Source organism: Etheostoma cragini, chromosome 22, assembly GCF_013103735.1.
Source record: "Etheostoma cragini isolate CJK2018 chromosome 22, CSU_Ecrag_1.0, whole genome shotgun sequence".
In the NCBI taxonomy this organism is placed as follows: domain Eukaryota; kingdom Metazoa; phylum Chordata; class Actinopteri; order Perciformes; family Percidae; genus Etheostoma; species Etheostoma cragini.
This window is the reverse complement of record NC_048428.1, coordinates 2,744,822-2,762,303: the sequence shown is the minus strand read 5'-3', so window position 1 is coordinate 2,762,303 and position 17,482 is coordinate 2,744,822. Positions and strand designations below refer to the sequence as shown.

The 17,482-nt window shown below is 41.3% G+C and overlaps 1 protein-coding gene and 1 long non-coding RNA gene across 5 annotated transcripts in view; one reads left to right on the top strand and one right to left on the bottom strand.

Moving 5' to 3' along the window:
- Positions 1 to 6,648, top strand: part of LOC117937673 — a 14,527-nt gene extending 7,879 nt beyond the window's left edge. The window contains exon 3 of the long non-coding RNA XR_004655208.1: positions 6,528 to 6,648. This is a non-coding gene — a long non-coding RNA (uncharacterized LOC117937673). The remainder of the gene's footprint in view (positions 1 to 6,527) is intronic.
- Positions 1 to 17,482, bottom strand: part of LOC117937671 (partitioning defective 3 homolog) — a 368,949-nt gene that overhangs the window by 241,751 nt on the left and 109,716 nt on the right. For all 4 annotated transcript variants that reach the window (XM_034861772.1, XM_034861774.1, XM_034861775.1 and 1 more), the window contains exon 3: positions 10,967 to 11,141. In XM_034861772.1, coding sequence (XP_034717663.1) covers positions 10,967 to 11,141 — 175 coding nt within the window. The remainder of the gene's footprint in view (positions 1 to 10,966; positions 11,142 to 17,482) is intronic.

Here is a 17,482-nt window from a genome sequence, read left to right as displayed (position 1 = left end):
ACAAAAACTCAGCCGCAGGAACGGAGCTTGCAGCCCACCAACAAGACACACAAACGCACAGAACCAAACAAACAAAAAACATCGTCAGTGAGGCGGACACAAGACACGCAGGACCAAACAGATGCACAGACAGCAGCAAAGGGGAAAAAAACAAAAGTCTACAACATGGACTTCAATGCATCTTTATCTACAAATTTACAAAGTGACTTTTCCTTCAATAACTAATAATCAATTTTGGGAAAAGGCAACATTTCTTCATATGTATATGTCTGTGTTAGTGTGCTCATTGGTGAACACATGCACCTTTAATAATGAAAACAATTAGCATGTACTTTCATGCATGCACACAACAATGCCCCCATGTGGTTTGTATGCAGTTGCATGTCTGAATGAATCACTGTCTGGCTCCATTATGTTCATGTTACATGTTATTCCGGTCCCACATGTGCCTGCACATGCCTCTGAGTGCTTCTCTCACATGTGCTTTGAGGCAGACAAACTTCACAGGTGACCTTCCTGTTGAAGATTGACACGGATCGGTGCAGGAGCGAGAGAGGGTCGGAGCCTCGTACAAAGGGACTAATGAAGAGGGTGGCGGAGTCGAGGGGGTTGTTTGCAGGTCCACTGGGACGAGGAGCCTGGAGACAAAGAGATGCTAAACACTCCCAACCCTTTGAGGACTTATCGTGCTGGGACCAGGAGGCTTTGCCCTCGGCCAATTTGAACCTCTTTTGACATGTCATACACAATGTACATCAACCACAGAGGCTGTCACAGTCTAATAAGAGAGAGAGACAGAGAGGGAAGAGACAGATTTTAAGTTTAAAACACATTTTGCTCTGGCACTGCTGTACATCTACACATGGCATTGCTGTAGTGAAATGAAATCATTGAGACATTTTTCATTTCAAGAGGCAGACAACTTTGATTGTTTTTTCTGATGTGTTGAAACTATTTTCCTGTTAGTGATCTTTGTTTAAATGTTTCTGCATTTTCATTTTTGTAGAAGAATACTTTTTCAAGTTCAACCCACGTATAAGTGGCACTGCTCATGTGCAGTGAACTCTGTGTTTTTTGTGTGTTTTTTAATTCAGATAGAGATGTATTCCAGTAAAATGATGATTGAAACTACAAGCAAGTCTGTCATGCTTGGTATCCTTGCTCAGATGGAAGGAAGCTAAAAAAGCAAGCAGAAGAATTTGGAAGTGGAAAAGGTGGAGAAACATAACAGTTTAAGGATTCTCTTTCTGTTATAGATAAATAAGCAATGCTTTAAAGTCAGCATTTAAGACAAATAATAAATAGACAAGAGAGTAAATCAAAGTGTTCATTAATGACACAAAAAAACAACTAATAAAGACCTCAAGCTCTGATTTGGTTTATTAAATTATTGTTTGAATTGTGTCACTTGAGGCAGAAGTGCTTTGTAATATTATCAGCCACAAAGTGAAAAAGATTTGGGAGCAACAACTCCATATTTACTCTACCCAAATTTAGAAGACCTGCTAACACTTCCCGTCTCTGCAAAGTCTCATCCAAAAGATTATCACTCAAAGTGGTGCCAATGTGAACAGGATTAATGCCAACACCTTAAATATGTTAGCATTTACAAATTGGATAAACAAGCTGCACATTAAGAGTTCTCTGAGGAATCAGAAGTGGACGACGATGCCATTTCTCAGATAGCGACACGCAGACACATCATTTGCTAAATGTCCTTCTGCTGAGTGTCTAAGATAACACCAGAGTCAGTGCAAACAAACTCTGGCTCCCTTCCCATGCTCCCTGTCATGGGGTTAAGGCCAGCCACCATATGAGTCTATTTCTGCATGTCAGAAAGTGTAAACGGCTTTGTTTCCACAATCAAGACCTCAATGCTCCCGTGTTGCTTTAAGTGTGACACAAGTGACCTACGAAACTGATCTCAGTCCAGCTCAAGAAGTAATAAAGCGGTCAACACGCATGCACGCACGCACACACACACACACACACTCACATACACAAAACTCTATGTGACATAGCTGTCTAGCTATGGCTTTATTGGGATCTTGGAAGAAGTAATAATAGGAAGAGTACTGGTCGCACATTACCACTCCAAGCACTTCACACTTCATTACCAATACACTATCCTCGCCATTTACCAGTACCAGCCATTGAAATAATTAGCTATAATAAGCCTTGAAAGCTATTATGATAGTATGTTTTTATGACTAATTTTCCCAGTGACTATGAACTGAACCCCCACTCCTTAACAGTTTAAAGACCCACCCTGGGCACTCCCTCTCTCTCCCTCTGCAAGCATGAGTATGATTTAGAGTTGACATAACTAATAGCCTCTCCCAACTCAGGTAGAGGAAGGCAATTCAGAGCCTCACGAGGGCTGGTGGGTTTAAAAGTGCTTTCAGCTTGCTAATGATGAGCTTGCTATCCCAACATCCTCACAGCTGAGTGTGTACTTTACTCTGGAGCTATAGTTTGAGAGGTGTGATGCACAGTTTGAGTGGTTTTGGATTGTTGTTGAAGAATAGTTGAGTAGATCTATGAAGGGCCACCATGACATAAACACTTCCACTCTCGCTCCTATACACTGGCAAAACGTTGTGGGAAGAATATTGTAAATTCATCCCAGTAGGTCCATTAAAACAATTGTGATTCGATTACATATAACAAAATGGAATGCGTCAGTTGAAATAAAACAAGTGGACTCATTGAGAACTATGGTGGAGCTGCGTGCCTGTTACAAACTGCGAGCCATAATAGGCAATGACAACCACTCCCTCTACAACATCCTGGCTGAACAGAAGAGCAGTTACAGTGAGCAACTGCTCCAGCTGCCCTGTAGGGCAGAGGGGTTCAGGAGATCCTTTGTCCCCACAGCCATCAGGCTTTGTAACACCACCTAACCCCCTGCTCTTATCCGCTTCTTAACTGAACATGTGTATGCGTCTGCATTGTATTTATTTATTTATTGATAATGGGGAACCGTGTTGTGTATGGGAATGTGTGTTTATGTGTGAGCTGCTGGACACTCAAATTTGATGGAGTGTTTGATGGATTTGGATGAATAAAGTAACTAACTGTCTATCTATCTATCTATCTATCTAACTATTTATCTATCTATCTTGGCTTTTCTTATTGAATCACAGCAAACTAAATATTCAGCTCTTGTCACGACGATGGATAGTGTCACGGCACTGCAAAGGTGGAAAGAGAAACCAAGAGCCCTAAAAAAGCCTATGTCATCACCACTTCCTGAAAACAAATATAAATGAGAGAAAGAAAAAGAAACAATGACGAAATTTAATCTCACCAGTTGAGAAATTATGGCCCTTTTCTTGGCAATTCCATTGCCTGTAATGATAAAGCTCAGTGAGGAATGGAAGGTGTTTCTTCCATTTATTCTTCTGGGCAGTTTTGTTTTTGTATCCCCAAGCTCAACAGAGGTAGGTCGTAGAGAAGGGCCTTAAGTACTGAAGGCAAATTTTGTTCCTATGTACTGTGACCCCTTGTAGCCCACTAGCCCAAAGTCTGTGGACCACCGAACTGGAGTAGCAACAAAGAAAATGTTCATCTAAGTTCCTGCCTTATTATTTGATTTTGTAATTGTTTTTAGAGATTGCTTCCCAGAAACACTATCACCACAAAGCTTCAAGAACGAACCATGAGAGGGACACTTTGTCATAATCCAGTTTTAAGACCTTTTTTATTTTAGTTTTTATTGTAATAACGTAATGTGCAGTATTTATTAATACACTCATTGCAAGTCTTTTGTCCGTCCTCGTTGGCAACTAATGCATTGGGTTTATGCCTAGTTATGTGTGCACACAAATTGAAAGGCCAGTAATAATTCAGTGACCTGATGCTGGACAGCTCCAGCCAAACAAGCCAACGAATCAATCCATCGCCAGCGGAAATGATGAATTAATGTTACATGTAACGGGGTCTGTAATATCATGTTAAATGTGTTGCAACAACCATAACCACTGTAACATGAATTATCTATGTTTAAATGTTACAAACAGAGTCCAGCACTGTAAATAAATTGTGTTCTACTCTGTGTTTTAAAAAATTGGGCAAGAAAGTCAATACATGTGTCTATACAACACTGACACATATTTGTGTTTTTTATACTGTACAATATACTGCCAAATTAAACAAAATCACCCATCAAGTGTGTGGTTATGTTTGGATTTTTGGATAACTTATTATCGTAAGTTATATTACATTCTGTACACTGATGAATTTAAGTAGGCTACCAAACGCTAGTACATATGGACTGGAGTATACCACAACGTTAGCTGTCCACGGAATATAAAGTGTAACCCCATGAGATAATTGTTATGCATTGCTCCCGGGTTGCGACCATGGTCGTATCTTAATTCTTTTGACCAGGGATCAAGGGGTGTGAAGGAGCTAAGATGTTCAAAGCTAACAACAACAACATGTCTAGTAGGGATTAACATGTCTAGACTACACAAAGATGAAAACAAATGAAGTTGTCATTTTTGTCCAACAGCTAAACCTATCACCAAACATAAACAAAAATGTAGTCCTGGGCCTTGTCCCATATACTGTAAATTAGGGTTAAAATAGTTATAAAAAAGGTGTAAGATTATAAAAACGTGAAAACTGAAAGGGAAAGGCAGTAGAAGGAGACAGACACAGCCTACGTGAAATGGGTTAACTATCAGACAAGACCAATCAGCAGATGCACACTGCCACCGTTATCAACTCTGATTCTTCAGATATCTAAGCCCTTAGATTGCACTGCATCACCTGTTCACTGCCAAAGTGAAAGATTGAAGAGTAGGTTCTGTACCAGAGAGAGTTAGAAAGAGAGGGCAGATGAGAATGATAAATATCATTGCCTGATATCAGACCTAGCTGCATGTGGTTCCGAACCTTAACCTGGTAGTTTATCTATAATTGGCAATCACTGCCTTTGGAAGTCACCCAAACCCAATGGGAGAGCCCACGATGGGGAAAGCCGTCCACTTCTTAAGCCTTAAGTTTTAGTGCTTCAGAAAACTAATGTCTCAATTGAGCGGCTTCATCTTTTTTTTAAAGTTTGGTGGTGCAATCATGCAATAAGGCTAAGCTACATTACTATGTCACTATTTACACTTATTTTGGGTGTGGGGGTGTTGTCAGTGGCCACTGTGCCTCTTCTCTCCTTCGGTAGTGACTTTTATATGGCCTTGGCTGACGGCAGGGAGCCTCTTTAGTGGCAGTCCACTAAGCCAAATTGATTAGATGAAGGCCCTCCTCTTCAAAGATGCCCATACTCCCCTACCCCCACAAGCAATCTCTCTAATGGCTTTCCAGCAACCCTGTCACCACGGAGCTTCAAGGACCAAATGGGCGCAGATGCAAGGACCACAAGACCGGGTCAGTAGAGGAAGGGACAATTCATCACCACGTTGGTCTTCTTTAGGGATAGAAGCACCAGTAAATGAGGATGTCTTGGATGGGGTTAAAATCTGTCATAGTGGACATGGTATACTTGTCAAAATGACAAGAATTTTTTTATTTTGATCTGTTCCTCGGCAGGGGGTCAATGATGGACCATTCCAGTATCATTGCAATCACTGTGATCTTCTGTTAAGTGTTTTAAAGCCACTCCGCATCAATGTCAGAGCAGTTTTAACCTCTGTCAATAGCACTCAAGCTTCTCTCATTTCTTGATTGTGTATCCGGTGCAATTGTCTTTTAGCCTATAAAAACTAAGAAAACCCAGGGAAGGAACAGTCATATGAATGTAGTAAGCTATGAAAGTCAAGTTCAAGGAAGACAAACCAATCCTGTCCCATGTTTCTGTTTCTGTTGAATACCTCTTACACACATTTAACACGTGTGTGTGGTCACACTGATCCTAGTCTTTGCTAGTTTAAGACTGACGCGGACAACAATTTCCTGTTGAGCGCCCACATTGTTTAAATAGCAAATGAACCTGCGTCCATCTTTGGGGCCATGTGCGTGCTGGTCTTACCAGGAAGTGTATTCCGTATTGCTATCTTGAGGCAGCAGGAATTGATCGCGCCATTGACCAATGAAAACATGATCTAAAGTCAATAACGCAGCCTTTCACTGTTATTTTAAAAATGAATTAGTAAAATGTGCTTAGGCTTATGCACAGTTCACACTATGCTTGTTACACACACTATGCTTGTTACACACACACACACACACACACACACACACACACACAGGGAAGCGCAGCAGGACACGAACATGCAAAAGATTAAAAATATAACGTTGCAAATCCGCCATCATATTAGCACCAAGGTACAAATGCACCTGGCTTTTAAAGGGAATGGGAGATGACACTGTGATTGGTTGATTGCATGTTACTTCCAAATCACCCCTATGAATTAATAAAGACACTAGGTAAACCCTTATGAACAGTGCGCTTGGTACCCGGAGGCTTTATCCACCATCCAACTAGAAAAAATGGATTTGGACATGCCCGAAACACACCTAATACACCTATGTGCTTCATACTGTTCGCTTAGATCATTAAAATAGAGCCCTAAGGGTGCTCTCACACCTGAGCTGTTTGGTCCGTTTTAACTGAACCCTGGAGCGTTTCGTTGGATAGTCAGGTTTGCTTGGGTTGGTTTAAAGGATCATTCCAACTCTGGTGCGGAACAAACAACTCAACTCTGATCCCGATCAAATAAGTGAACCAAAAAACAGTGCATTTATTAGCCATATATGACTAAAGAGATGATAACTTTAAAATCCATAACTTACTATGACCATACATGGCTTGTTGTTTGTGTAACACATTATAATATTAGTGTCGGACATCTGTCCTGTGGAAATAAAGGCATAAACATGCCCCAAAAATAATCTTTAGAAAACCCAAGACCAAATACATTTTGTGTTAGTCCATTATTTCTGAGACCAAGACGGACAGGTAGGTCATTACTAGTGGAGTTATCACTGGGCACAGCTGACCTCTAATATTGTACTTTGATTCATTTCAGCCATAAATTAAAACAACAGGGATTTCTTTCATTGTTTCATCTCCCATACAAACAGGAACTGTGTGGCCTCATAAAATAGGCTACTGGTAATCATATAAATTGTTGGTTGTTTAAATTAGGCCTACTTAGTTAAATTTGCTTTTCTGGGTACATGGCCACAGGGGTACCTGTGTGCTTTAGCTTAGAGGGGCAGATGTCTGCGTTGGGGAATCAAGTGCTGCTGATGTGGAAACGGCTGATTTAACAGCCACATAGGAATTTAAATCCTCTTTATAGTGTGTAACATGGCACCTGTTGAGGAGAAACTGGTGGTGTAGGGTTGAAAAATATGACTGAAATTTAACTTAATTCTCGTCCTCCTGCTCTTCACAACATCTTTTGTGACAAACTTAGGGAGACGGTTTTTTTAATCTTATTGGGTGGGCCTGAGTGCCAAATGGGTAGGGCCAAGCTCACATAGGCCCACCCACAGCTACTGCACCCAGGTTCCTATGTCCATACTTGAGGGACAAGAAAAAGTTTAAACATAGTAAAAATGTAACAAATGGCAACCTGACTGCCAGTAAAGTCAACTCTCTGGGTCAAATCAAAGGACCCCTGTAAACCTATTTGAGCAATAAAGAACAGGGCGTTCAATTTCAAAGCTACAAGAACCGTTAACAACCAGTGTTAGTTTAAAGTTTCAGAAATTCTCTTTTACTTCTAAAAGAATTTGAATTAAGCGGTGTGTAAATGCAAACCCAGACCCGGCGTCCGTATAATTACGGGAAAATTACATTCATTAATGTAATTTACATCTCATCGCCAATCCAATTATTAGCAGTTTGACCTGCACGCCACGTTAGACTGGAAATCTAAAATGGACTCCCAAGACGGAAGCAAAGGAGGGGTGGAGGACAGAAAGAACGTGAGTGAGAGAGTTTGGGACTTTGGGAGTTGTAGGAGGGGGAAAAACAATCAATATGGCTCTAAAAGATGATGATTTTAAATAGCCATAATTCTCTGCCTCAGAGCACAGCTGCCGAGGGCACTGCTGCAACACTTTGATGTCTGATATGCAATATTGCTGCCAGTAATTTGCTCATCTGCATCTCTGGAGGGACCATCACATGTCTGTCTTGTTCATTTGCCTCAGTATGTGTTGCCAGTCAGTCTGTCTGTTTTGTCCAGCTGTCTCTCCATTGCTCAAAATTATTATTCACTAAACACATACACAACTTCTGAGGTACTTTTGGAGTGAAGTAGAGTTGAATTCGGAACTTGTAAGTGGGAGAGAGCCAGAGTCCATTATTGACAGTCTCCAAGGAACAACCGTGTCCTGTGAACAATGCAATCTCACTTGTATCTCGTTGGTAATACAGCCCTACACTACCTAAACTACCACATAACAAAACATTGTATTGGCCTTTCTTGTCTGATCAGCTGTGTCCAGCCCCTGTCTCTCTCCTAACTATCTTCTATCTTTGTTATTACCACTAAAAAATCTAAAAATAGAAATGTAGCGTTGAATGTACAATTCACATGCAATGGACAGGCTTAGAAGTGTGTTTGTGTGGGTGGGTATCATGCCATGCTTGCCACTATAAAAACGTTCAAGTCACAATATGAGCTAAATACATTATCAAACTATTAATCAACTATTCTTCAATTACTTTCTCAAGTAAACACCCTAAATTCACCAATTACCTTAAATGATCCCTACTCCCCCTTCACTATGAACTACCTCGGTATGAAGTCATGTTTAAAGCTTTGGAGGGTATCAATAAATGCACTCGCCACACTCCACCATGAAACCACATATGGCACATTGAACACTAATAGATGTTTACTTGCTCAGCTTAAGTTACCATAAATAATAAACCCAAACAATCATGCGCTATAAAATAGATGGCTTCTCTAGTTGATTGTATATTGATTGAGTACAAGACACACAAAATAAATTCAGAAATGGACAACGTGATGTTTTTTAATTTTAGTTTGCTACACAATTTGTAATTTTAAACCCGCCATGATGATGGCAATGCTAGAATGTAGCTATAGGAGGAGTTATAGGGCAGAGGGCAGAGGCTTTCAACAAATTGTTAAATTTATTTTAATTTCATTGAAAGAATGGTGTTTTTAGTCATCCCTCTATCACAAATGAACAATTTTATAAGGTGCTCTACTGCACCATCTTTGTCCGTGTGAGTGATTAAAGATGCCAAAATATCTCTCAGAAACCAAATCAATGCTCCAAATGTACAGTAGGTCAGATAGCTTCAAACAAACCTGCCTCTCACTCTGTGCAACTGGCTGACTTTCATATTAATCCATTCTCTGGAACAATTTCTATAAATTGACACAGTCTAAGAGGCAGGTTGGGAGAATCCTACGTTAGGGCAGGACAATTTGGTACTGTTCTTTCACGTGCATGTGTGTGTGAGTCCATGCCCGTATGTGAGTTCCAGTTCGAATGTCTCAGATGTTCGTTTGAGACAGCCCTGCATCAGCTCACTGGTTCCAGTTCATGGGACGTGAATATGTGGACACAAGCTACATCTGAGTCACTGACTTGTGTGCCATTTCCTGTTTGTGTGCCGTGTGAGAGTGTGTGTGCAAGTCCACCTTGCTCTGGCATGTGTGCTCTTGCTCATGCATGACTGAGTATCCAACTGTGTCTCAATTCCTTCCGTGTTGGTTTCTACCTGTCCGTCTCAGTGAGTACTGTGCCAGTCCCTGGACACAGCGTGCAGTCTTGACAGACACTCGACTGTACACAATGCACCTGAAGCATGTCAGGTAAAACAGACGCTGGCCAGTTTGTTGTAGAGTAGAACTTTCATTTGTTGCATTTTTGTATTGCCTCAGTCAGGTCCCCATGTCAGGGTACCAGCAAACCGAAGCTCAGAAAAGTCCCATGACTACATGTATGTGTAACCTGGAATCCGTTTTTTTATCCCACAATATGACGGCCTGGGAGAAAAAGTAAAATAACTTTGATGCATCAATTTTTTAATGTAAATTTCCATGCATGATTTAAAAAAATATACATATAAATCAGAGTTTGTCAGATTTTGACAAATACCGTATTTGTCACACACAAATTTTAATAACATTTCTTTGTCTACTGAGGTTTTTAAAGTGTATTTATTCCACGCTTAAGCCTTAAACATGCTTGTGACATTTACCTTCTCTCACAGCAACCTTATATGCCAGAGGCTGAGTCATGTTTAAAGGTGGAGAATTGGCTTCTTAGAACATGATTGTGGTCAGATGTAATGACATAAATTAGTATGTGTTTTGCCTAATTATTTTATGTATATGTCTTATGAGATTAAGTGTATATATATACAACTCTTTTTTTTGTGGGTTTTTCTGCTTTTTTCTGCACTCTTGCTTAAATTAAAGTTCTTGTCCAACAGTTGTTTCTGATTTGTTCATGACTGGAGACAGTAACCTTTCAATAGAAATCAACACATTTTTTTAAAATAATTGATTATTAACTTATCAGTATAGATTATCAAATCCTTTTAGAGAGAATCCCACCCCTACCAGATACCATATTTGCTGAGAGCTGTAAATTCACCACTTCTAAGCAGAGTCCAGAAGATAATTTTATCTCCGATTCGGTCTGTACCGGAGAGCAGCATGAAAGCAAGGCGCTCTGTAGCTACTTCTGGGGGCTAAAATGCCCAAATAATAATCTTTAAAACTAAATAAATAAACAAATGGAAACAGCACAGGCCTTATTTGTGCATGTTAGTGCATGTGAGAGCCTTGTATGTGGTATTGGATGGCGAGGGCCATGTCTGAAACGTTGGTATTTAAAAACAATTAGGGCAGTTTGTGGGAGTTGTGTTGGGGCAATCACCACCTTATTTCAGTATTTGGAGTACAACTCCCTTAATACAATATGTAATGATACCTTTATTGTAAGTTCGCAGTTATTAACTATTAGTGTTGATGTAACTTCACAATAATATTTTCATTGAACTCACTGGATCGCAGAGCGGACGGGGTGACCTCGATCTCACTGTTGGGCTGATAGGGCTGAAAGGCCGATGCTGAGCTCATGTCACTGGTGAAGGGTTCGGGACTCTGCGTACCGGTGGAGCTGGCACTGGTACCGTCGCCTCCATTGTGAGGATCCTGCTCTTCATATACTGCTACCAGCTGGAGGGAAAGGGAAAAACACAGGTTGTAAAATGAGGGTTTTGAAGTTTTGAGGGGATAAAAACAGAAATGTTACCAGTACCTACTTATGCAGTAATTTTTAATGAATGAGTGCACATGTACTGTACTGTTGTTTTTTTTAATTTTACAGTCAAATCACTCAAGAAGTCTTGTAGCAACTCTCTATGTTGTCTCTATCTCAACTCTTTATGTTGCCATGTTTCCCAGGCCAGATAGGGAGACCTTCCCATCCCAGAGTTTAACACACGGCTCATCACTACAGCCAACTTGCCCACTAAACAAGAGAGCAAGAGAGAGACAGCAGACTGGATTATGGTATGAGAGAATCACATGACTCTGTTTCTTCTTTTACCGGGATGAAGACAATTAAATCAGCCAATGCTGTTTGACTGCATACGAGTCAAGGCTTACACGTATGCTCATGGACTGAGACATATACATAGAGAGAGAGAGAGAGAGAGAGAGAGATAGAGAGAGAGAGAGCAATTGTAAAACATTTACAGCATAACCTGTTACTAAACCTCTCACAAGACGATTAACCTCCTATTCCATTCCCAGAGTATGCAATATTACAGACTTGAGATGAGATCCTTATGTCTTTGTGCTACCTGCAAATCAATGTAATGAAAGGCCATGGACGTGGAGGGTGCACCCAACAAAAGGGGTCTAGTGCCTCTTTGTTGAGAGCCGTTGAGAGCAAACAGCTTTTATCTATCTATATATCCTTGTGTATCATCGTATTTTAAGGAGGTAAAATTACCACAATAGCAAAGTGTTTTTCCATGTATTCGCTGTTTTTCATCACCCTTATGCAGGGGAATCTGCATATAAACAAGTTTAGAAGCCCCTGCTCTTCTTTTATATTTAATTCATATGCAGAGGATGATGCCTAAATGTGTATGTGTTTATGTGTATGCGTCGGAATTGATGCCATTCTGTGAGTATGCCCATGTGGTTTACTCTTGCCGTAATTCACGGCAACATCTCTCACGCTGGCTTTGCACAATTAAAGCAGACTGCTTTTTTTTCCTTAAGATGTTTCCTCGCATCCCGATGGCGTCTCTGAGACGTACTTTATTACCGAAGGCTTTACACATTTCACTCTAATCACGTTCCATTCTGATCTTGAAATTATATTCCTCAGGTTGTAAGGGTTTGTCACAGATCTGCTCAGTAGACCAGAGAGGCAATCAGAGAGGAAAGAGATCTGATGCTACAAAATAAGAAGGCCTTAATATTAAAAATCAGGCCGTTTTAGAAGTAATTTGCTGAAGATTTGCATACTGCAAATGTGTAAATATGCGTGTTACGGCATGAAACGACTGTGCTTAAATTGGGAAATCTGCCTTATTTTCATATCTTATAATTTCATAGCTGGTTTCTTTTGAAGATGGTAACACTTATTTTAGGAAGTGGAGATTATTTTGGATAAAAAGATGTTTTGACTGAAAATGGTTGTGATAATGATGAAAGTAACGGCTATGTGAAGATGCTGAGACGGCTGTGAGCATAGACTAGAGTGAAGGGTTGTCCCCACTTATTTAGACCGCCCGAGTGCGTGTGTGAGCCAATGAATCATTAGTGACAAAGTAATCAGGCCTCCCATTCATATGTTGCTGGGAGTATGTAGCAACCTGACAAGCCCTCTGCCTGCCAGCTGCCCATTTAGAGAAGTGGCGAATACTGTTGTTGGTGTCGCGGCGAAACATGATTCATTTTAAATACATTCCAAATCCCTCTAATTAGGTCCACTTTGCTATGCCTTGCATCCTTTCACCAGACACTCCAGAGCACTCTATGTGTATCTGACATGTACAGCTAAATCCATCCACGCACCCTCCATGTCATAATCAAATGGGTCTGCATTCATCCTGCATTCAATATTCATGGGCTCTTAATAGTGCTCATTCGTCCCCTAAACCCAGAGGGACATGAAAAGTTCCCACTGTTCAGAAAGCCGATTTCTCCTTTCTAGGCCGTACGCTCATGTTTTGCTTTTAGCTTTTTTGTTTGTTCTCGATCTGTTCATCTAAGGTTTTTATGACATGTATGTTCAATTAATTACCAACTAAATAGTATGGTACAGTTTAATTTGAAACATGTTAGGAGACTATTTTAAACTCATATCAGAGAGAGGTGGGCAGCAGGCATAGTAATAGGTGTTGCCATACTTTAATCATTTAATATCTTAAGTCTGTAACACTGATGTATATCATATTAGCACCGGTCAACCATGAGTATAATTTATAAACCAAATTTCAAAAGTTTCTTAGTTTTCAGATTCCAAAGTTTATGCTTATCTACCAGGTCCAGTTATGACAGTCATATCATCTCCAGATATGCCAGCATTGCTTGTAGCCATTTGTGCTGTAAACAAAACATACAAACAGGGATGAAAGATACACACTTATAATCAAAACACATCTGCAGAATATCTGTGGAGGAGGTGGGGGCTGATTTTGAGAAGTGTGCCATACTGTAAAGCATATTCCTCGCTTCTCTCCAAGCTCTTTCCATCGTCATCCTGTCCTCTGTCTGTGCCGTGGAGAAGGGGGCACTCTTGGCCAGAGGGAAAACTGACGCAATCGTTGCTTTTGACGAGACAGAGCTCAAGCTGCAAGCAGCGAAAAACCATTACACAAACGCTTTCCTTCCATCTGGGAATTGGTCACAGTCACTTAAGAACTGAGACGATGTCGTGTTTTGATTTTTTATTCTCACACTTTCCCCTGTGGCTGCTTTGCGTTGAGTTGTGCTCAAAAGTTTTTCAAAAGGAGGAAAAACTTTTCTGTAGCAATGCAAAAAGGGAAATGGCACGGCTAACTGTCAAGTGGCGTAACAGTTGAGGCTGCGGAGTCAGAGCGGATGGAGAAGAGGAATGTAAAAGAGAATTTGGAAGAGCCCCCCAAATAACAACATGGTACAAACAGTACAACACAAAGTTATATCAGAACCAAAGGTAGGAAAAGAGGAAGGAGAGGAGGAAAGCGCATGACATGATGTGAGTTTTTTAGAAATGTTCCATTTTCCAGTCTCAGGATAAACTCTTGAGTGATTTGAAAAACCTATTTAGCTACTACCTGCTTCAGTTGAGAGAGAAAAAAGGACTGAGTTTTATTTCATGGGCTTCTCTCTCTCTCTCTCTCTCTCTCTCTCTCCAGCAGGGAGTTACAACACTGCTGCTGCCTTAAGCCCCTGGAGCAAGGCTGACAGTCATCCACTCTTAGCCGGTTCCACTGACTGTCACAGCAGTTGCCAATCAGCCGCTATCTACCTGGAAGCCTGAGGGCTGCTGGAGAGAGCACAGGATGGAGAGACATGATGATGAAGGGGTGAGACGAGGCGGAGGAGAAGAAGCAAAAGAAAAAGAGAGAGAAAAGTCAGATGAGGCCTGGCATTCTCAGCAGCCTAGGTAAAAGCTGTATTTGGATTGAGTATTTCCATGTCTGTAACAGAGAGAGCAGGGAGATAGGGCACCGAAAAACAGAATCTCAGGGATGCCTTTCATGTCGGCCCCCTTTGATCTCCTTCTGGCTTTTGGCAGCAAGGGTGGAGTAGAAGGAGAGATGGAAAGGAAGCAGCTGAAGAGAGGATGAAGAGCTGTTTTGACAACCTCTCGCCATCTCTTTTCTCTCCTCGTGTTTGCTACAATTCACACAAATTCAACCAATCACCGTGAATTTAGGGGCAACTCAAAAGTTTGACCCATCACCGCAATTTTGCCACAAATCTGACCGATAACCAGAGTTGACCGCGAATTTAACCAATCCCAGCAGTCCCACGTGCCAGACTTTGCATCAGCCTGTGACTCTGAGAGCCACTGACCAAGTGGGAGTGAGAACGGGTTGACGTCACACGACCATTGCAAAATTTCTGATATGAAGACGAGACGTGTGTGACTCGAACATCTCACATTTACCGAACAAATCGTACAGCAAAAGACTGTCCAGCCAACCTGTCAACATTTTAACATCAATGTACGCTGTAAAAAAAAATTGTTACACTGGTGAAAATTAAAAATGTGAGTGAATTCTGAGTTTAAAGTCAGAATTCTGAGAATAAAGTCTTCAAATACTCAAATAACCCAATACATTTTTCACCAGTGGCCCTCATCCTCTTCCGTAAATGTGTGTCCCGGGCCAGGATAAGAAATTAACTGACAATGTAAAGATCAACAAGCCACTGTCACATATGTTCACATTTGATTCATTCAATAAATAATCATTTTTTTGTCTTAAATCCACCAGCCATTTTCATATTAGACCAACATTTGCAGCCTCCTGAGCATTTTGGGTAAGGTTACTAAGAAAACTCAGCCCAGAGAAGTTTTATTCTCCCTGAAACAAGTTTTCATTTTATTTATAAAGAGGTATAAAAAATAAAAATAAAGTTTTCACTGTCTCTCGCAACTTCATTGCAACACAAATGCCAAAAACATTGCAACTTTTATCGACATTTTTACAAAATCTCCCGCAAAATCAGGCATTTTGGGCCGCAACAATCTAAAAAAGAACGTGAAATCCTGGTGGGAGTGACAAAACGGCCATCAACCAAGCCACAGTCCAGAGACACAAGACAACAGAGGTTATTAGTAGTCACAGGGCATCGCTGGCAGTGCCACCCGAGACATGTAATACCTGCCCCGCGACGCACTGACGTTAATCCGTATCTGCCACGACAGCCGCTTCACAGCCGAGTGGAAGGTAAGGCTGACATGAGTCAACCCACAGGAAACCTGTGCGCTCAATCCAGACCTTCAATTAAGGAGCACATCCAATGTCGCGCCAGACTACATCCTGCTGTGAATATTTATGGCTGCACAAAAAGTCACCCCTTGGATGCTAGATTCAATTGTATTTATTTTTCAGTCACACTTTATCATCATAGTTATGCACTGACTAACTCACTGAGGTAACTTTCAAATACACCCTGCCTCTGCTAGAAAATGCAAACACACATAAACTCACACACACAAACAGTCCAGGTTTCACCTCCCCTTCCCTATCATTTATTACATTTTATTGCAAGGGCACCAGGGGCACAAAGTTATTACAGGGACAGTAGCGGTGGAAAGTGTGAAAGCCACTACACCAGAAACTCCAAGAACTCTGTTGAGTAATAGCCTTGAGCTACTATTTGTCATCCACACACCACCCTTCTTTCCATTCTGTCCATCCATCCATACATCCCCTTTGACACTCTCAATCTATCAGTCATGGGTCCTTTAAGCATCCATCAAAAAGTGAGATTGTTTTTAAACATCTATCCGTATGCAAACAGACCCCAAATGTGACACGTGTAAAAGTATGGACACTTGGTCACGTGCCTTTGGCATTCTTATTACAGCTTAAAGTCTCCTTTAACAATTTATTTAAGCATGCTTTGTTTGGACTATTGGTTTCACTTTTGACGCAGTAAGGTTTATGAAAAGATCGTGTGTGGGCTTATAAAAAGTGTTTAGGTGACACGCGGGAAAAGAAGAAAGCATCAGTTGGGTTTAGGAAAAGTAACACGCAGGGGTGAAAGTCCTGTGATATTTGACCTATCCACCACCCAAAGCAACCTCCCTATGGGGAATTTCGGGCTTTCATACTCGCTACCGTCGTTGCTCTTACTACTACGTCATCTTCAAGCGCCGCGGAGCTGCTGCTCTGCCTGGTGCATTCTATACACATGCTGGAGTGTGCTCGTTGCGTTGTGTCAGACGCAGAGAGCCACTGACCACTCGCCATGTTACGAGTTGGGAGTAAGAACGGGTTGGACATGACACTCTTAACTGCAGTGACAGTACAGGGTCTTCTCATATCCCTCGAGGAGAAAATGACCTTTACTTGTAACTTTTTCATGACCTTAGGCAACATCACAATGGAGCGAGCTTCCTCCTCCAATAAAGTAGTGTTATCACAGAGTTTTCAATATTTCATACGTTCCTCCCCGTCCATTATTTCTCACACGAGTCGAGCAAACCAACAAAGTGCTTAGTCCTGTATTTTCCCTGCTCATTAAGACCATCAAATATTCAAAGAATAGGTCTCAAGCACTCTGGCCTGCCATCACTAGCATTCCAAATAACTCCAATGGCACCCCGCGGCGCCTCAGAAGCATATGCATATTTCAGGTGCTGTCACATGGGGTTGATGCCAGGGAAGAGCGCCCTGAAGGCTTGCTAAGGCAAGACCTGAAATGATGACACACACCGCAGAGAAAATGTAATGCATAACGATGCTGAGACACATGGAATACATCCTCCCGTTTATAAAAGTGATGGTGTGCGAGGGCAGTGGAGGAAGGCGGTGCGGAGAGGGAAGAAGAGGGGGGGG